Source organism: Nipponia nippon, unplaced genomic scaffold, assembly GCF_047370975.1.
Source record: "Nipponia nippon isolate SJK-2023a ecotype South Korea unplaced genomic scaffold, ASM4737097v1 scaffold_5, whole genome shotgun sequence".
NCBI classification, from domain to species: Eukaryota; Metazoa; Chordata; class Aves; order Pelecaniformes; family Threskiornithidae; genus Nipponia; species Nipponia nippon.
Genome location: NW_028262369.1, coordinates 17,085,028 through 17,105,257, shown reverse-complemented (window position 1 = coordinate 17,105,257; position 20,230 = coordinate 17,085,028). Strand labels below are relative to the sequence as shown.

General features: G+C 44.2%; 3 protein-coding genes across 3 annotated transcripts in view; 1 reads left to right on the top strand and 2 right to left on the bottom strand.

Annotated features, from left to right (window-relative positions):
* Positions 1–55: 55 nt before the first annotated feature.
* MSLN (mesothelin) overlaps positions 56–20,230 on the top strand; it is a 78,258-nt gene continuing 58,083 nt past the window's right edge. The window contains exons 1-2 of the mRNA XM_087732098.1: positions 56–203; positions 3,045–3,157. The gene's annotated coding sequence lies outside the window, so the exon portion shown is untranslated. The remainder of the gene's footprint in view (positions 204–3,044; positions 3,158–20,230) is intronic.
* On the bottom strand, positions 1,528–4,390 carry LOC148052056 (uncharacterized). The gene is made up of 6 exons (XM_087732104.1): positions 4,361–4,390; positions 3,775–3,983; positions 3,253–3,359; positions 2,726–2,838; positions 2,200–2,287; positions 1,528–1,628 (listed from the first exon to the last, which is right to left on the bottom strand). Exons 1-6 carry the CDS (start codon positions 4,388–4,390, stop codon positions 1,528–1,530), a joined length of 648 nt encoding a protein of 215 aa, XP_087588230.1.
* LOC148052055 (uncharacterized) lies at positions 6,642–20,095 on the bottom strand. The gene is made up of 21 exons (XM_087733340.1): positions 20,028–20,095; positions 19,728–19,886; positions 18,997–19,196; positions 18,405–18,505; positions 17,806–17,924; positions 17,234–17,401; positions 16,434–16,642; positions 15,244–15,347; positions 15,023–15,141; positions 14,605–14,772; positions 14,164–14,372; positions 13,646–13,749; positions 12,952–13,070; positions 12,670–12,828; positions 11,788–11,996; positions 11,217–11,320; positions 10,445–10,563; positions 9,743–9,916; positions 8,705–8,907; positions 8,215–8,318; positions 6,642–7,747 (listed from the first exon to the last, which is right to left on the bottom strand). The coding sequence occupies exons 2-21, from the start codon at positions 19,884–19,886 to the stop codon at positions 7,593–7,595; spliced, it is 3,006 nt and encodes a 1,001-aa protein (XP_087589466.1). The 5' UTR covers positions 20,028–20,095; the 3' UTR covers positions 6,642–7,592.

The window sequence follows — 20,230 nt, the reverse complement described above, 5'->3', positions numbered from 1 at the left end:
TGAGCGAGGGGGTTAGCGCGCATGCGCAAGGCGTTCTGAGCGGCCATGGCGGCGGGAGGCCATGGCGGTGGGCGAGGTGGCTGAGGCGGCTGAGGCTGAGGCGGGGCCGTTGTAGTGCTGAAAGGGCAGGGCACCCCGCAGGCAGGCTGCCTGCAGGACACCTGTTGATTTATAGGCTACGGTGGAAGGTGTGTTAGGCTGAGGTAAGATGTAGATGCTATAGAGAGGGAGGTATCATGGGCCTTGCCCTTATAAACAGTGTGAGGCCTGTGCTGGGCTTCTTGTTCTTCCAGAGAGTAAGTTCTCAAAGTCCTCGAGCTTGTGGGGATGGCCTGAATACCCGTCACCCTTCTTGGAACTGCTCTCCCACCAGGGTGGCAGCTGGTGAGGTTCCTATGTGCCACGGGGATTTGAAGCTGTAAATCCTCCCTGAGCAGCTTGCTGTGTTCATGTAAACGTGTGATGCTTTGTGTGTTAGAGGTTTAAAGCTCAGTGTGAGAAGTCATAGAATCATTAAGGTTGGAAAAGACCCTTAAGATCATCGAGTCTAACCGTTAATCTAGCACTGCCAAGTCCACCACTAAACCATGTCCTCAAGCACCACGTCTACCCTTCTTTTAAATACCTCCAGGGATGGGGACTCAACCACTTCCCGGGGCAGCCTGTTCCAGGGCCTGACTACCCTTTTGGTGAAGAAGTTTTTCCTAATATCCAACCTAAACCTCCCCTGGCGCAGCTTGAGGCCATTTCCTCTCATCCTATCGCTTGTTACTAGGGAGAAGAGACCGACCCCCACCTCACTACAACCTCCTTTCAGGTAGTTGTAGAGAGCAATAAGGTCTCCCCTCAGCCTCCTCTTCTCCAGACTAAACAAGTGATTAGTTTTTGAAGGAAAATTTTATTGTACATGAGATGCAGTGGAGAAAGTGGTGTAACAATTTTTCAAGGTTGCTGGTAAGGCCATAGTGCTGTCTGGTTTAGAACTTTGCATCTTCTTGATTGCAGACCCTGCTTGGAGATTTCCCTATATCAGTGGTGTTTCAAGGAAAGCCTTGCAAATTTGGGCTCCTACAGAATGGAACCTAATACACGTGAACAGGAGCTTTAGTTAACAAAAAAATATCTTTGCACTGTTTGTAGAGGTACCCTGAGGTGCCTAGATGGAAAGTGCGAAGTGCAGTGTGCTCCTAATAAGCAGAGCTGCATGTCATTTCCAGGCATAGCTGTAGGCAGAATGCAATGACAAACTGTTAGTGTCTAGGGCCTGATCCTGAAAGCACTGTTGGGTATTCTTGAAGCTTCAAAAGCTCTGGTTAAGGTGTGAAGATGGGGCTCCAAACAGCATACTTCACCAACAAATGCATCAGACCCTGCAGATTTCTATCTGACTAACATCCTGAAATTGCACCTCTACGTGATTGTTAAGAAGCGATGAGCTCTGAAGAAAATAAATGCCCTTGTTGATTGAAGTGTTGTGTAGCTTTCTCTGTGCTTGAATGCCTTATCATTTAAGGGTAGGATATAATCTTATGAAACAGTTTTTAGTAGCCAGAGGGGGAGAACACAGTAAAAAATCTGAAACGTGTGGGTTTTCATATATGTTGTTGCTCTTCCGGTTACAGGAGGTGCTGAAATAAATATTAAGGCACCTAATCAGTTCTGAATCCAGAGAGATTGTCCACAGAGACAATGATCTGTTCAAGGGTCTGGAATAACCATTCTGCCCCCTGATAGCTTTCCCATAAGCCCATTTGGAAATGTTTTACTAGTGGAGTAGACTCCCAAGGGAAGGAGTGAAAGTCATCTGCAAAGTCAGTTACAATTAGGTTGTGCAAAGCACTGGGGAACATGCTGTGTGCAACAGTCCTGCCGCTCCTTCACAGCGAACTAAGTGTGACCCACTGTGACTTTCCAATTGACCCTATATGCGGTATTCCATGCAGTGATACTGAGCGTACAGCAGAGCGTATTCCAGGAGATCCCACTGCAAAATCTGGCACATCCTTTCTTTCGTGTGATGAGCTATTATTTTCTATACAGTGGGAGAGAATCTGCTGTCGGGCAGACAAGGAATAACCTTTTTGTATACTTTTGCTATGCAGATATAAGCCTTTTGGAATTTGTTTGCATTCTAAACAAATATAAGGGTGTCAGTACTAGGGAAAATTTGATGGTAACTCCTAAGTCCTCTTCACTCACCTGCTGATGGCTGTTGTGAATATCCTGCTTCAAGGTGAAAACAAAAATTAGGTCCCAGCAAATCTTTCAGGCTCTGAGCACTTAGTTCCTACATGGGAAAAATAATAATACAAGAATTAGGTACATTCATACAAAATTATGGGGAGTTGCTCATTCAGTAGTTACATAATAGAGACTTCTAAGCTGTATAGCAATGCTTGGGTCGTGTTAGCTGTTCCCAGGCAAAGTGCAGGTGGGATTGTGCAAGAACCTGGCCCTGCTCTATACACAGATGGTGGTGTCTCTGAGGCAGACCTAGCAGCAGTGCTCAATTTTACTGTGTTATGTTCACTTTTTCTGGATTAAGGCCTATGAATGTATTAGTGACCATGATGGGGTAGTTGGAGGCAAATTTGATGACCTCTTGGGCTGTAATTTGGCCTTTGTGTAGGAAATTTTAATTCCTCTGAAGCCCAGTACAATACGTTGTTACAAAGAATGAGCTATGGCATTGCTGATTGCTCTGTACAGACTTTCAGCTCAATACCTTAAATTTGGCATTGAAGCGAACAAGATCTTGTGTGGAGGATTGTTCTATGAATTTCCCAAGATTTATGTCAATCCAGTTTCTCATTCCTCTTTGGATGTCGCAGGCAATCCCTAGAAAGAGGAAAAAAACTACAGGTTTATTGACAAGGCAGTGTCACAAACTAAGACAACCTATGTCCTTTCAGGGCAGCCATGATGATACTAATGAAAGGCACAGAAGTAGGACACCATTCCTGTGGGTGTTGACTGTTTTAGATTATTTCTTGAATTAGACTATATTGGAGCCAATTCTGACTCTGGGAAATATTCCCACGCAGTGCAAGTGGGACCCACAGACAGGACCAGCTCCAAGGAGACTTTAATGAAGTCTGGACCTGCTCTATTCCTGCTCAGTGAAGTCAACTCCAGCCACATGGACAGCTGAGTGAAGGTAGGAACCCATGACTGATATTTTGTAGCCTGGAAACAAACTCTGTGATCACTCTCTGTCCTTTGGGCTTCAGAATTATTCTTTGGTGCTTTTACCTGTTGAATGTGATTGTTGGCTCAGGTAGGTTTTAATGTAGCTGTTATATATGTCGATTTTGTTGGAAGGTGAAAGGGACTCGTAAGTGATGTTGAATCCTTTGATTCTGGGAAATAAAAGAGGACATTTTCAGAAAGGACCTGCATTTGTTTGGATTTTTAAGGAAGTTGACCCATTGTTTCTAACCTTCTGTGTGGCCTGGGTGGTGCCTGAGGCTGTCCCATCTCTTAATTGGACTTCACAGAAGAGGCTCATGAATATTTCCATTTATATGAACAGAAAAATGTTTTAGAATATATGGGATTTGCTCACAGCTTTCCAACAGTGACAAGCAAATTAAGCAGCCTGGAAGATCTCTATGCAATTTGAGCCTAGTGGTTCTGTGTTTGGTTTCGGCTCATAAACAGAACAGTAACGGATCCAGAGCTCAGTTCTTCTGTCTTAGAAATCCAAAATGTGGAGGTCTCAGCTGAAACACTAGCTTTTAACTGTCATAATCCTAAGAGTCATGGTAAACTTACATTGCTTGATAGGAATCACAAGAGACGTTGGTCCCCAGCCATCCCAGATAGGTTTTGTTCATACTAGGCAGCAATAAGGGCAGCTGCTGCTGGAACCAGGTTGCCCAGCTTTCACTGGAGAAGTTTTGGAGTTCAGGTCTTAGCTTTAGTAGTACTGTTTTCAGTATCACGTCTCTAACCAGCTTGCTGGGTAATGAGGTCAGATTTACCTATGGTATAAAGAAGAGCAAAATCATCAATATGGCTTGAGGTTCTGGATAAGCATTTAAATCAGAAGAGGCTATTAAGGAAACATCTGCAGCATTATCATAACAAAATTAAATATTTTAGTTGCCTGTCCCTATCCAGGGTTTAAGTCTATTTTCTTGATCACTAGCTTGTCCCTTGCTGAGATCTCTCCTTATAAAGTTGTCTAGTATTTACCACGGCTCCTCTCTGCCTTTCAGCTCTGTTACATGTAGACAGCTGCCATTACATTCAGAGAGCAATGTGAGCTGTGCAGTGAAGGCAGTTAATCGTGGCATAGGCCTTCTCCCAGTGCAGTGACATGGGAGTCAGAGAATACCTGGGATCCGTTAGGACTGACCTGGCGAGCACACGCGTTAAACTGGCTCATGTATCTGTCGACTGTGTTATAGGATCCGCACTCAAGTATTGCCATGATTGAGAGTGTGGCTTCCAGGCTGGTCAGTGTTGAGTTAACAGTCAACTGTGCCATGTCTTCTGGGGTACTGAGATCAGGAATTTTAAACTAAGAAGAAACACATGCAAAAGAGTTGTCCAAGGGCCATGTTGGTATGTCTAAAGCAAAGTCCTCCACCAGACAGGCAGGGAGAGAGAATGTCTTTGTGGTACTGCAGATGTTTGTGGGCAGTGCTCTTTATGGAGGAGACAAAAATTAGGCTATGCTGGGGCATATCTGGATTTCCTTATGAAAAAGTGAGGTGGGAATAGCCTGGTGCCACATCTGTTGGAGGATGAGGGTGAAAAACCCTTCAGTTTTGTGTAAAGATCCTTCCAGGGGAGAATGTCAGGTATCCCCCTGGAAATGGGCAGTTACATATCAGCAGCAGTTCCTTGCTTGTGAAGTGTTTAGTTAGTAAGTTAGTTTAAATATAATCTGTACATTTTAAGCTTTTAGGAGAATCTGATAAAACTGCCTGAAAACCTGTAGTTAGTTAACATTTGTTGATTTCAGATCTGCCAAGGAATATTCTTTTGGATCTTCAGCTTCCACTGTCTCCTGTGTGCAGCATCCATCTGCAATAGCCCTTTCTCTTCCACCTCATCACTTCCATTTCCTTTTTCCTCCCACCTTTCCCTGCTCCGTCTTGACTGTTTTTTTTATTACCACCTTTTCCACACTAATCCCTTTGGCAGGTTGAGACTGTTCATAGGACATTACCCTCCCCAGTCTTTAAGGCCCTAAAGGAAGCTGCCAAATAATAATTACCAGGTTAAAGGGCGTTGTGTAAAGCTGGCTTGTAATTAGTGCTTAGTTCAGTTGTGTGTAAAATTGAACGTATGCTTAGTCTGTATCTCTCTCCACCTGCATACTAGGTGGTAGGTTTTTGTTCCAGGGATTTTGACCCCTTGTGTTACCCCAGGCAGCGTTCTCTGCTCTGTGGGAATTTAAATAAAAAGCACAGGAAGCTGAGCTGTGTAATGCTGGTGTAAATGCAGTATCGTCTTTAGCAAGGTAAAGATGTGGGACATTGCCAGACTTAATGTGTTTGTGTGCAGTTGTCTACCCAGTTAAAAGGCAACCTTGTACTGAAATGTGATTCTGTAAAAGTGGTATTGAACTAACATTACTGTGTTTTCCTTCTCATATAAAACTGTTTGTTTTGCTGAGGGGGGAGAGGTGCTTTTTTCTAGCTGCTCGGAAAAATTCACACCTAAAGACTTTCAGCACTGTATTTGAGAGCAAAGCAGTCATTGCTAAAAAGTTACAGAGAGTTCCATGCTGAGGAGGTTAGATGAATCAAGGCTTTCCCCAAAGCCAGATGGGTTTCAGATTATGCGTTCTGATACAGCATCGTTCCTCACAGAACGAGGTAGATTGTAAGAGAATAGGAAATGACATCAAAGCAATGGTAGAGTCTCCAGTTTGCAAGCCTTTTTGAGGTATCATTCATAGACCAGAAGCCTCTCACCATGGCTTTGAAGGAGGTTTCTTGTTTGCTATAGTGTATGTTCACAGACAGAGAGAGGTCCTTTTCTGTGATAAAAATGAAGGATTTTTAATGTGGCAGCATTTCGCAGGGAACTCACTAAGCAGAGTGAATGCCTGCAAGACACGCACATCAGGGTTTCTCCTTCTAGAGCTTCAGCTGCAGAATGAACGGGGATATTGGATTGAGCTGCTGTGGTGCAGATGGCAAACATCAACACAGACAAGTTGTATTGTTCAGGGTCCTACTGGAAGTTGCTCAGATGCTGTGGATGTGGTAGGCTAAGATGTTTGGTATAGAACAGTATGCTTATCTTTTGACTTCAAGTAAATAGGGGAATTGTTGTGAATTTTGATAATGTTGGTGCTTAAGGTTTAATCTAAGTGTTAGAATGGAAAGTTTTCTTTATCAGTATAACCCCCTTACAAAAGTGCCGTGTGTCTGCCTGGTATATGGTAATGGGGTGTGCTTTCAATATCTCTGTAAGGAGTTAGCAAACTGGTTCGTGTTTTGGGATTACAGACTTTTTTGTTTAGTTCAACCAGTAGCAACCAGTATATTTGTGCCACTACCTACTTTATCGGTTTAGTTTAAGTACCATCAATAAGATTGTCTGAAACAATATGAAACATACCAAGTGGGTTGTTCAACATTACTTTTATTGATGATTGGGTAGGTGGTGTCACACATTCTTTAAACAAAATCAGCATTTTAATAAATACTAGCACTGGCTTACAGAGTGTATGAAGTTAAAACATTGTCTAAGGCATGTTTTCCAGCTGTGCAGGATTTTTTTTTAGAACATCATATGAAGGGAAAATCTTTGTTTTTCACATGAAAGCAAAATTGTTGGATTTTTCAAGTTGTACTTGAATTATTTCATTAATGCAATTTCTGTCTTTGCTGTGAAACCAATATTATAATAACATTTAGATACATACATCCCAATCAAATATTGGTCTAGCAGGATTCAATTCCTGTTGGTTTTTCTGCTGTTGCCCTTTGTCACATCTTTTCTTAATGCATCATTTACATTGTTGTAGTTACAGCTTGCTATCATAATGCAGGCAGCTTGAAAGATTAATTGACTGTGTCCTCAGGATGTGCAACCCATTGCTACTGATTAGACTAAACTTGGGATACTAGAATGTATCTGGTATTTTAGTAGACCTGAGCAAATAACTTCTAGTATTTTTGAAGACAAAGCGTAATTTGAAGAGTCATTGTCTGGACAAATTAGGAAAGGCAATACCCACATGAGCAATTTTACTGTGACCTTTAAGCCAGTTTGATTTTAAAGATGATTTAAAAGAAGTTACCCTCACCCCTCATAGTGGAATATGCCTCTATATGTCCGATATATGCCAGGCTCTTAGCATTGGTTCTGATAATCAATGATACCAATTAACATCTTTCATCAAAGAGAGGCTGTGAAGAGAGAGGCAAGCAACTGGAATGTGTATTTCAACCCCTGATGCTGCACATGGGTCATATGTAGTAATCTGTCCCATATAAACCCAAGCTGATCCCTGCTTTAAGAGATGCAGCCACTGTGTGAGGAATCACCTGCATCTTGCCATTACCGATTATTGGAAATGCAAAGCCCAGGAAGCTATCTGTTTTGCTTGGAAGCTGGTGCCAATTTTACTGTTGTTCAGTGCATAGACTAGTAAAACTTACTCCAGCAATGTCTGGGTAAAAGGTTTGAAGTTCACTTAGTTTAGCTATTGAACAGATCTCTCCCAGATTCTTTTGCAACCAGTCTTTGGTCCCAGTTATTCCATCCTGGCATGCTGATCCTGTAACCAAAATAGATCCAAAGAGTCAAAAACCACAACATGTACTGAAGGAGGCATCTAGTCGTCTTTCACGTGAACGATTAAATATCTGCTAACAGAAGAATGGCTGATCTTGCTATTGCAAGTGCAGGGTCTGATCTTCTATTCTCTGATTCAGTTCCAGAATGGGGAAATGGTTACACCAAATGGAAATCCTATTTCTCTGCCTATATCCTGTTCACTCTAGAACATCATACCTCCTTACACCAGTACTCCCTGTAGCTTCCAAAGGAGAAGTGATTTCCCTTCCTCTTTCACAGGGTTGTTGTGAACTTCCCAGGGTTGTAATGAACAGCAGAAGTGACTGAATCTCAGTGTAGGGAAGATGTGTGATAGTTAGGTGTAAAAAATCTTCAATGTTTGCGATAAGAAAGATGCTCCATACAAATACTAGTGCTTTACAGGAAACTTACGTGTAGGCACCTTACCTGAGTCTGTGAACTGGGCTCTCAAATAGGCCTTCTGAAACTCATACACATCGTGTTTCTTCCTTGCTGACAACACTGGGTAGACTCCATCGATTGCTGCAATGCTGGGGAACAAACCATATAACAGATGATTTCCATGTGGGTAAAGCAGCAGAGATGAGTGTAATGGGGTGAGGAGGACTTCTTAATGTTGACAAACCAAAGGTGGCAGATGCTAGTAGTTGGCCTATAGCATGTGGGTAATCAGTTTTGTTTTCTGTTGAGCCATATGATTTATGGTGTGCTTGAGAATAAGGATTAATATTTGGTATCCATCTACAAGAAAACACCCCCTTTAGAGCAGAATCATTGACTGATTTTGGTTATACCCAATGATAAACATGAAGGTAAGAAGCAGCTCTTGTCTGATCGATAACTAGTGATGCAAGAGTGACTGCCCTTGTAGCAACACAAAGCTAAAGCAGCTGCGGCCCTGCAGGCAGGCACTTACAAAGCTTGATAGTATGGGCACGGCATGCTGAGGGGCAGCAGCTCCAGCACTGTCGCGTTCACATGGGGGAGCAGAATGCGCAGTCTGTGCAGCCATGTAGCTGTGTCTTCCAGGGACATGTCAGTAATTTGTGGGAAGATGATCTCAGCTGACATCATTAGCATCGTTTCTCGAACTTTAGTGCTTCCTAGGAAATCAGAGCTCTGAGGAAGGAGGAAGAAATTAAAGGAGGTGATGAGCAGAGCTGTTACAAAGCCTTGAATATTGAAGCTAAGCAGAAAAAGTGGTGAAGGAAAAATTGGCAAAATAACCACAATTTCTCATCTTTGCTGCTCTCCTCCCCTTCCTTCCTCCTGTTTAACAATAAAAGTTGGAAATACGACCTGACTGTGTCCTTGTTGGGGAGTTGACCTTGGCAATTCAGGTTTTCTTTTGTCAGCAGAGTTGGACAGCAAAGCAAGCCAGGTGCTTGAATTTCCTTTCCCTTACACTCCCACAGCCACTGCTTTTGTTATGGCAGTCAGCAGAGTGGTCACACTGTGTATAAAGCGAGGCTGGGGCATGCTCAGGCTTCTCAGCTTGGCTTATTGTTAACTTGTACAAACAGCCTCAGCCCAGCAGGAGCAGGGCAAGAGCAGTGTCTCTCTCTCACTCACTCGTACACAAATGTTGTAATGGATGTTAACAATTTTAGTAGGTTGGTCCAGAACTTTTCATAAGTCATTAGACTACCACAGATCAGCAGTAGAAAAGCCCTTGCTGTTTACATCCTGGCTCTAGGTTGGAGTGGTGGATGTGCTTCCCAAGCCTCCTCTGGGGAGGAACTTTTTACACTGGTCTATGCACAGAGGTTAAGCCAGAGTAAGGGCTGGACTGAAATCAAGATCATACTGGAGCAGGATGAACTCCTTTCTGGCTCATCTTCCAGATTTACTTTATATCTGGCCATGAGAGTCCCAGGGTTGGAAGTCTGAAAGTTCACCTGTGACCTGTTCTGCTCCCCAGGACTTGATTATCACAGGCACTTGGGTTACTTACCTTCAGGACAAAAGTGTTGAAGTCCTCTAGGAAGGCACTGAGGTACCGGAGAGGCTCCTCCTTGTTCCCAATTATGTCCAGGACTACCTGGATGGCTGAGGGGCTGTAGATGGTCTTGCTCTGAACGGTCAGCTGGGCCAGTGCCTCAGCTGACAAAAGGTCTAGGGAGTCATGCTGAAGAAGACGGAGCATAAAGTGAGGCCTGGAGATGAAGCCACAGCATTCTCCCCCTGCTCATCTCTCTCAGCCCACCTGAGATTTGACACATATGGAACATTAACTTCTCTCTGGACAGGGTTTCAGACAACAAGCAGTGCAGAGTGTTTACTGGGATTAAATTTAATAATAGCTGTTCTCTGCTGCTAGGCAGGTGATTTGTGAGAATGTTCTCAGCAGACCATGTGTCACTGAATATCTGCTCTTCCTCTTATCAGCCACTGCTGTTTGGAGCTTGTCATTGAAATCCTTGTCTTCCTACGGAATTTATATTCTTCTGATAAGATGGTAATCTCCTAGAGGCAGTGCTTTTGACACTATTTTAGCATTAAAACTTAACAAGAAGAAACTTAATGAGAAAAAAATGGAAGCACATAGGAGAAAATGAGCAACACAAATAACGGACTAACGCAGTTGAACTCTGTTCCTGTGAGCTTGTTTCATGGCTAAGAATAGAATGCCAGATATTTTGTATCTAGCCCTTACCCCACGGAAGTTGCTCTTCAGCGTTGCAAAATCTGAGTATGATCCAAAAGCAGTGAATAAACCAAAATACCGTAGCAGCCATTCTCTGTCTGCTGCAGTGCCCTGTGTGCAGGCAGAGCCTACAAAAGGAAAAGCAAAGCTCAGAAGATACATCATTTCTTTCACTGGACCGCTGAGGCGTGTAATACTGTGAGTCCCCATTGGCAGTGAAATATATATTATAGTTCATGTTACAAGCTCCCTGTGGGATCCAAACGCTACCAGACAGGAGATGGGGGAATCATTTAGCCTTTGAGCATACTGGGGTTGCCAGATTTTTGCAATGTCAGCATGTTCTAGTCTCATTCTTGATACAGCTTCTGCTTTTTCACTTCAGCTCTCTGTGCTGTTTGAGAAAGATTTCAGTCCTCCAAAGAGGAGAATGGTACCTTTTTCTGACCACTGTGAGCTGAAGGGCTAAGCAGCAGGCTGAGGAGTGAGGGAGGACTCCATTAGGTATTAGCAGGAGATTCAGCTCATTTGTCCTCCAGGGAAGCAGCTTATCCAAAGGTAGAGATGCTTCTCTGTCTACTGACTTCAGGGGACCCTAAAGGCCTAGCATTGGTTAGGCACTTCACTGTCAGATTGCTAAAATGATAAAATGACTCTTTCCCGCAGAAAGAACAGGCCTGCATGTCACCTGAAATCAAGGACGTTTTACAAGGTGGCCGAATCTTTCCACCCTCCTGTGTTACTGAATGCCTGGAGACGAGCAGGCCCAGATATTTGTTACCTGAGTTCTGCAGCTGGAAGTGAAGAACTCTCTTTATGAAGGAGTAGATGTGCTCTGGGTTCTCGTAGGGCACCTGGGCTTTGTGTTCGTTCAGGATCTTCACTCTGCAGGACATGGATAGTCAGGGTAAGCCAGCCGCAACCAAGTAATCCACAGCCACTGGGACAGAACCCACAGAGCTCTCTGCCAGTGGGCGGAGAGGTGTTAGGGCTGCATTCAGGGAATGTTTCCACTCCTTTGATATAAGGGAACAGATACTTCAATCAGAGTGTGACCAAAACTTCCTCTGGAGATTAGGCTCTTTGGTTGGTTTTATATGGATTTGCAGATGTATGGGAGTGAAGCAGAGTCTCTGCTTAGGGTCTTCTGTTTGTGGCGTGAAATGCAAAACTGCAGTGGCAGCCAGGCAGAGATCATAATGGTATTTACCAAATGAGAATCTCGGATTTGGTGTTGATTGTTTGGAATAGTGGAAGCTGCTCTCCTCACCTAGTGGTTGGGCTCCCATTTTTACAGGCACAGAGAGAAGTAAGAAGAGTGTCACTGAAATTATAATGGACTTGGTACCTACATGGCTGCAAGAGAGTTGCATGTCATGTCACTGGGTAAGAAGCCAAGATTCTGTGCGTTGAGGCTGCTCAGGAAGAGGCCAAGCCTTCCCCCAAACCAGGCAGCGTAGTCCTCAGTAGAGAAGAGCTCAAATACTGTGCTTAAGTGACAGAAGATCTGCCCCAGGATGAAGTGTCTCACATCACCATGAGGAAGCTGAGATACATTATGCTTCAACCAAAAGAAAAAGACATCATTAAAAGTGTGCGATGCAGTTAATATTAAAGGTGGGACTGGTAAAAAGGAGTCAAACTAAGGGCTGAGAAGTACGCTACAGTTCTGAGATAACCCTACTGGAGACTCATCTTAAGACAAGAAGATGTAATTAATTTGCTTTGCAAATGCAAAGATTGCTGCTGTGTGTGCAGTTCTGGTGGTTTGTCTGGTCGCTTGCATGTGGGGCTGCAGTGACTGCGCGTCCAGGACTTGCCTCCTCCTAGGCAGTTAAGGGTGCATGTAGACAAACTGCCTGTGCATCCTGCTGGCCTCCAGCATGTGGCCTATGGGTACAGGTGTCTGCGGGATCCTCTGAGGATCCTCATGGCTATAGTTAGTGAAGGATACAGGGCTCTTGCTGTTTGATCAAGGAGACCATAACACAATGCCTACATAAGGACTCCTTCATTCTTTCCCTGAGACTTGTTAGTCTTCGTGACAACACTGACATTCATACTGGGTTAAAGAGTGGCAGTATTGCAGACAATCTGTATCCCTCCCAGCATGGGACCCAGGCTAATTAAGAGTTGTGGCCTCTTCCTACACTGGAACCTCAGCCCCCACATCAGCGTGCACTTCGTGTAAACTGTTTTATTCCAGCCTCTTGAACAGGAGGTGAAGTTGCTACCTGCTTTGCAGCTGCATTGAATGCATCCATGAAATCCCCAATGGTGCGAGAGCTCAGAGAGCTGAAGACCTTGCCTGCTTTGTCCGTGTCACGCAGGACATCGCTAGCCAGTGTGTAAGCTGCCAGTTGCTCTGGGCTGAGTCCTGCCACAGCGTCAACCTGTGAAATCAAATGTTAAAATTACTGTCCTTGCCTTATGGCAGCAAGTATTTGGCTAGCTGTGAAAGGTTGTCAGGCAGGATTTGGGCCTTGCACTAGGCTCTGTCTTGCAGAGTTACTTACAATGCTGAAATCTACATTCATGTCAGTCAGGTCTCTGTATGTAGCCAAGGAGCTGAAGGAGCCCAGATTTGTTTGTAGCCAACCCAAGCTTCCCCTGGTGTTCTCAACGCACGAGCCACCTTTTAAACAAAGCATAATTTAAGGGTAATATAACCATCAGTTCAGTCCCCTGATTCCCCTGTGGGAATAGTATGACTGTGCTGATACAGGAGTTGCCTGAAATGCCTAGGTGCCTAAATCCCCCGGTGATATTGGCAGCGCTGAATTGATTAATGCCCAATGTGTACCTTTAGACATGTAAGCATACCTGGTAAGGAAATAGCATTCCCATACCTTTGGCAAAGGCATAGGGATCAGAATGTTAAATTTGGGAGATTCTCAGATATTGTGGTAATGGCAGCCAGAGAGGTACCAACGATGGTCTAGATCTCAGCTGGTGAGCTGCCACTGCAGTGAGGGGCAATGATTAACAGGAGGGCTTGTCCTAGGCTTAAGGAGAAACACAGCTTTTGTTCCCCTGCTCACTGTGATAAGCTATAGGGCAAAAAGCAGTTGACATCTTCGAAATTCAACTGGATTTTCTTTTTCATGGGTATATGCCCAGCATCCTGTAATTTTGTGAGTATCAGACTGCTTCTGATAGAGATGCAGGGAAGTTACAGGAAGGAGAGAGTGTGGGACACCTTCAGCATACCTCCTTGAGAAGCCTTAGCAGACAGGTAGCTCTTTGCAAAGCTGTAAACATCCTGGTGGGTAGCGGGGGACATCTGTTGAAAGCTGCTTTGGAAGCCGCTCATTCTGTGACAGAAGGGAAAGCAGGAGGTTCATTATAGCAGTAAAGCCTTGACTGAAGTCACCAGAAGTTTGTAACATGATCACACATGAGAACTCTGCAGTCTATGGCCTGTTTTCTCAGTGGTAACCAAGCTTCTTTCTTTAGATCAATTTGCATTGTTAAGGAAGCATCATTATACCAAATACATAGTTGGATAGAGATGACACAGCACTGGTCAGAAACTGGAGCTGTGAGAGATTTAAGCTGTTGGGATTGAAAACAGGAAGGAAGGGTGAGCCTGGGATTTTAGGAGCCACGATATACTTCTGTTTCTGTATTCAGACAGGATCAAGCAGGGCAATGGGAATTCTCTTGCTGTGTGCAAAAGCTGAAGTGAAAAGAAAAGTTGAAGCGAATGCAGGCAATGGAGTACTCACATAATTTGATATATCCTACAAGGTATGTTTTTTGGGATAGCTGCAAGGGCAGAGGCATTTATGCTGCCCAGCCACAAGCCGAGCTTGTTCTGGAACCAGTCCTTGTACTGGGAGGCACTAAAGGTAGGGAACTGGCCTTGGAGTTTGTGAAAGATTGCACTGAACATGGCATCTCGGACTTGCACATTTGCCAGGGATGGTAAGCCGTGCTGCAAAACAAAGCAAGTAAGAACACAAATCAGCTGTGACCAGAAGCTGTTTCCCAGCTCTTGCTGTAGCAAGTGTGTGGGTCTGGGTGTAATAAAGCATTTGACAGGGGAACCAGCTCAGGGAAGATATTCTCTAGATCCATACAGGCTGAAGCCCAGTTGTTTCTGCAAGACACTGTTCTTGCAGGTCACTGTGTACTAAAACATCCCCATGCAAGGGTTGGTATCTCACCTGAGAAGCAGTGGCCACAAACTCAGCAACAAAGGCAGAGATGTCCAGAGCTGGCCTGCTCTCCAGGGAGACGAGGAGGGTTTCAACCATGCTGGTATCATCCAGGACTCCAGGGTCAAAAAATACATGGGCAAGCTGGGTAGTCGTGAGATTGTCCCTTACACTGAACTGCAAAACCAATGGGACATGATCAGAGAGAAGTAAAATACTGCTAACAGGGGGAGACCTAAGCCATAGAGTTGGCTGGATTCCCTGCATTGGGAAGAAGACTTCTGCTATGGCTGGAGCAGTGTCTATTTACTGAATTAGATCATCTGGGAGTGTGCTCAGCCTTGCGCATGCAAGGAGCTGTAGCAGAGCAAGATGCAGGACCTGAGCAAGGCAAAGCTCTCGGGTCTGAGTCAGAAAACAAACTAACCCCACTGAAATCTGTCATTAATCTGGTGAAATCTTCATAAGAAGCGTTGGCTGCGAAGGCCCCCAGGTTCTTTTGCAGCCAGTCCAGACTTGTTTCCTGTCCAAAAGCACATGCAGAACCTGCAGCACAGGAGAACAAGTGAGCGTCACTCGCTTTCCCGCGTGGTCTTCCAGAATGCATGGGAATGCTGATAACCCATTTTAGATTTTGGCTCATGTTACCTGTCGTGGTGTGTTGGCTTTCAAGGAAGGTCAGCAAAGTGCTACAGATGCCTTGCTGATTCATGGGCAACAGGGACATGTATGCCTGGCTCAAGGAGGACACACTGTGGAGGGAAATCATATGAGAAAGATGTAATTACTGCTTTCCAGCTAGTGCCATGATGCTATAGATGGGAGAGGTGTTACTCCAGCATGAACAGAGTTTCACGAAATGAAAGAAAGGAAGAAGAAAGGAAAGCTTACTTGTTATGAAATGGCACATCACTTAATGTCTTACATTGCTTAATGTGATCTGTATGTGAAAGACTGGACTGCCAAGGGTGTTTGAGAGATCTCTGACCCAGGGCAGGATTAGCTCTGTGCAGATGTTTGTCTAGGCTGCTGTCAGAAGTCTTGAGAGACTGTAATAGTACAGCCTCCCCTAGTGATCTCCTTGTGTGCTTCGTGAATCCGTTAACCCCCCCGAACAGCTCATGAAATGGGTAATTAGCCTCACTCCCTGCATTGCCAGATTCATTTCAGAGTGTTTCCTGAATAGCCAATATAAACTGCTAGATCTGAACCATTTGCTATAGATACAGAAGGCCCATACAGATGCAAGAAGCAGAGCTGTGCCATGCCACTGGATGAGAATAAAGTTGTGCCAGAAAAGGGAAATTCAGGACCAGATTGGAAATGTGTATTATGGGCCCAACCCTGCTGTTTGTTTTCCTCCATCTTTCCTGGGTTAGAACAGGACTGTTTTTGGCAGCATGTTCTTCCCGGCGCTGCATGGCCCAGACGTGACTGTCTGTGCGGTTTCCTTCCAGTGCTGCCCTTTGGAGTTTATTTCTCGGCTTAATCTGTTTCATTAGACAGGATATTTCCTCTCATCTCTTCCTGATATTTTTTCATGTTGCTGCTCCTAGTTGCACTATTTTACAAACAGGTAAAATCTATTTAATAGAAATTATAATTGACCTTGTACTGTATTAGCAAATGTTCTTATTTGCTTTTGCAGAGTTTTGCTCAAAGGAAGGAAGATCTGACCCTGGCTATTTTGTTTGCCTGATGGAGCATTTCTGTAAATGATATTCTCTTGCACAGATGTTCTTTAGCACAGTGCTTCCCTGGCAATTCCTTGCTCTTTCCTGACAATCCCCTTTTTTATTTTGCACACAGTAAAGAGGACGCTTCCCTTGTGTACTTACAGAGCTCTGAAACTGTCACAACCAGAAATGTGGGACAGGAAGAGTTTGGTGTCTTCCTTGCCAGCACTTGGCAGTAGCAGAGTGAATCTTGCAAGCAAATGAGTCCATTCAGCAGGGCTGAAAGCTGGAAATTCTGCCTCAAGGTCTCCTGTGAACTGGCTGAGCATCTTTTTCCTCACATTGTTATTCTTAATAGTGGTTATTGCCAGCTGAAAGAGAGGAGTAATGAGCATCAGTGAGATGGCAGGATTAAAAAGAGATCCCAGTGTAAAGCCACAGGGAGTAGCATTGTAGAAAATTACTCTAAGCAAGTCCCAGCAAAGGGAAGATACATCTTAGGGATGTCCTGTGAACCTGCCATATAGGCAGCCAACACCAAGGGGTAGCTATCAGAGTCTCAGCAGGTGTCCCTGAATGGTGCAGGGACACTGCCACTCCAGGGCTCACTGACAGCACTGTCTGCACGCTGGCCTCTTGCGACCACTCAAGCACAGGCAGATGCATGTCTCGGGAGAAGTGGCTGTGAGGATCAGCTTCCTCCACAGGGCCGCAGATCATGAGGTTCAGTAGTTCTGCCATGAGCATGCATTTGAGTATCATCCAGCCATTAAGCACTGGCCTTTGAAGACTTTGGGCCAAACAGCCATGATGAAAGGTTGTACGTGATACGCTTTGTTGCAGTTGTTCATACTTGGAAGCAAAAGCTCAGAAACCATCTTTGAGGGTGTCTTTAAGATTCTGGATAGCTGAAGTCTACACTGCATGAGTTTGTGCTGGACTTGCAGTGTTAGTACCCTTACCCGGGCTGCCTCTCTGTTGAACTGGTCTAAATACTGATAAATTTCCTTTGATGGTTTGTTTTGTAGTTTTGCAAGGATCTGACACATCTCCTCTTCCTCGTTAATGGCATCAGATAAAAGCGTCAGGGATGCTAGTTGTGGTGGGGATAACTTGTCCAAGACATCCATCTGTGGAAAGGGACACAAAGCAGACGGCAACCTTTTTAAGCATGTGAGAGTGATCTGTAAATGCTAGTGCTTCCAAGAAGACTCAGGACAAATCTGCAAAGCTGGAATATCTACAGGACTTGTAAAGTCCTTTTGCCATCAGGATGTGTGGTATCCCATCTGAATATTACTGTAGCTCTGCAAGTGCCATTAGCCAGTGAAAAGCAGTGAAAATGTTTGTGATAACTGGACACTAATGCCGGAGTATTTTTTTAAGGAAAATGACCCCATCCCCTCCCATGCCGCACGGAGCATAAAGGTATTGCAAATGCATTGCAAATGCTGGCAAAGTAGTGTATTTCATGGTGGAACACTGCCATGTTCTCACAGTGAATGCTAGTGAAAAAAAAATTAAAAATACTTACTCCCTCAAAGTGTTTGTTCCAAGTGACTAAGTCCTGATACTCAGCATATTTGCTAAAATTTCCAAGGTTTACTTCCAGCCAGTTCTGAGTACTTTGGGTTGCACTGCCGCATGCAACACCTGGAAAAATAATGACACTGGGAATGCTGGGGACTACATATTCCTCCCTGGTGTTCTGACTGGAAACCCTAGACGCTCTTGCAAATTCCCATTAAACCTTTGCAGATAGCAGAATACTTCCAATTCACATCGGTATGAGAGAGACCAGAATCTTCATTATTACGTAATAACATTTTTGTGCTGTTGTCTAAATTTGGGCTTGTTTATCTTTAACAGTGTGGGGCACCCTAACGTTGTGGCTGGCTATGGTTAAACATACTAGCGAGCCATCCAAAATACAAGGGGAATTGTGAGAATCCCGTCAGTAAGAGGAAAAGGTCATAGTGTTGAAGCCACAATGTAATATATGTTTCCTTTCCCTTTCTTGTCATTAAGAGCATTTCAGACATTAGTACAGGAATTTCTGCTGCTTCTCAAGCTGAGAGTGTGCTGGAAGGCTTTCAAAGGACATTCCCAAATTAAGACTTTTGATGCCATTACCTGATTTCACTTTTGATGTCAAGAAGGTTTTGCAGAATCCAAAAACATGGGGAATGTTTTCTGTGGGGATGCCAGGATAGATTTTGTTGAAACCCTTTAACCTGCAGAAGGGAACGCCAACATGGTCATGGGAAGTATTTTAATTTAATCAAATCAGAATTTTCCAATAACAAAAACTTTTCCATCGGAAAAAATTTCAACAGCTTTGATCGTTATTCATTATTGCAAGACCTTATCAGAGAGGTTCTTAAGAAGTAACTGCAAAGTATCTTCAGATCAGACTGAACATAGCCTACCTATGGGATGAGGCCATTTTTATTTTTAAAAAAGTATGCTCTCTACTTGGAGCAATTGCTTAAGATAAAGGTCACAGAATTGCTAAGGCTGCTCTAATTAAAAACTTTTGAGTTTCAGTGTATTTTGCATGCAAGCCTGAAAACGCTGAGTGTTTTACTGTGGTTACATCTGCTTTTCAGCAGGAGCATTACACTCTGCTTTAGGAATATGTGAATGTATTGCCAGAAAGTCATATACAGCGTAAGTAAATAGAAACGCTCAGTTAAGATAAATGTGTATGGAACAGAAGACTCACATTTGCTGATAGGAGTCACATGAAATATTGACAGGTATCTCTGCAACAATCATCTCATTCACTGCATGCAACACGTTTTGTAGAGTATCTTGAAACCAGTCAGCAAAGCCGTCAGCTTTCATCTTGGGAAAACTAGGACCTATTTTATGCAAGGCACTGCTTAGCAGGACATGGGCAAGATCGCTGTTCTGAAGCTCCGCCTGCAATCACACAACATCTTTTCAATATAGTTGACGTGTAATTTATCATGCTGACCTTTCCCCAATTTAAGATATTGTTCAGGATTATTTCATATCTCTCCCTTCATGCATGGGAAGTCACTGTAAAGGTGACTGGGTTGGTAGCATCAAGTGAAGGATCCAAGCAGGGAACCCTTGGAAAGAGTGCATAGTGCTTGTTGTAGGTCTGTTTTTCCTGAGCTATACTCAGTTATATTGATACTTCCCAACACATCCTGCTGTGGCTCAGTATAGACCCTTGGAGGAAGAATAGCTTGGTATCTGGGCAGAAAACCAGAAGATTGCTACAACCCCAGGCCTTTAAGGAACAGCTATCCAAGGATTTGACCTGCAGCCTTGTCTCAGGCAGGTTTCCCTCTGATGACTGAGTGAGGCTGTAGGATGAGCCCTTCTTTTCTACGGTCAGGGCTGGGGCCAGACATCAGCAGGCATTCATTCAAGTAGCTGCAGTGTTCGGGTGGAGAAGCTTTGGAGGGCAATAAGGGAAGTTACCGATGCCATGTCGTTCAGCGTGGCAAAGACCTTAGCAAGATCTGATGGTGTGCGTAGGTTGTCCATGATGGTGATCACGCTTGTTTCATCAGCCAGAGCCCCTGTTTCCAGTGTTAGTTGTGCCAGCTGAGCTGGTGACAGCTTTTCCAGAGCTGACATCTGAAAAGGAACACAGAAATACCTGTATATTTATAACAGGGATCAGTGTCAGTGCTGTGGCAAGAAGTTACAGATCAGCTATGTTTATGTAGTGAGGAACCGACAATGCTTAGATACAGTAAGCTTCAGTATGTGACCTACCCCATTGAAATTTGGATTGAGTGAAGAGAACTCATGCAGAGTGGCGTGGGCACTGAAGTAGCCATAGTTGGCAGCTATCCATGTGCTGCTATTTGCATTTGGGGAACAGGTGACACCTGAAATGCAGAGGAGCCCACAGTCAGTAAACCAGTCAGCAGTTTCCTGAGCTGTTGGTTAGCCTGGAAACAAAGCCTGTCTAGTGA

What these genes read in the sequence shown, in the direction of transcription:
- LOC148052056 (XM_087732104.1), bottom strand. Translation starts at nt 4,390, where the DNA reads ATGAGCCAGTTTAACGCGTGTGCTCGCCAG. An exon ending in TTAACGCGTGTGCTCGCCAG is followed by an intron (nt 3,984 to 4,360) that starts GTCAGTCCTAAC and finishes TTTATACCATAG; the next exon opens with GTAAATCTGACCTCATTACC. An exon ending in TTCACAACAGCCATCAGCAG is followed by an intron (nt 1,629 to 2,199) that starts GTGAGTGAAGAG and finishes TATTTATTTCAG; the next exon opens with CACCTCCTGTAACCGGAAGA.
- LOC148052055 (XM_087733340.1), bottom strand. Translation starts at nt 19,886, where the DNA reads ATGTCAGCTCTGGAAAAGCTGTCACCAGCTCAGCTGGCACAACTAACA. An exon ending in TCAACAGAGAGGCAGCCCGG is followed by an intron (nt 16,643 to 17,233) that starts GTAAGGGTACTA and finishes CCTCTCTTTCAG; the next exon opens with CTGGCAATAACCACTATTAA. An exon ending in TGCTAAGGCTTCTCAAGGAG is followed by an intron (nt 13,071 to 13,645) that starts GTATGCTGAAGG and finishes TTTGTTTAAAAG; the next exon opens with GTGGCTCGTGCGTTGAGAAC.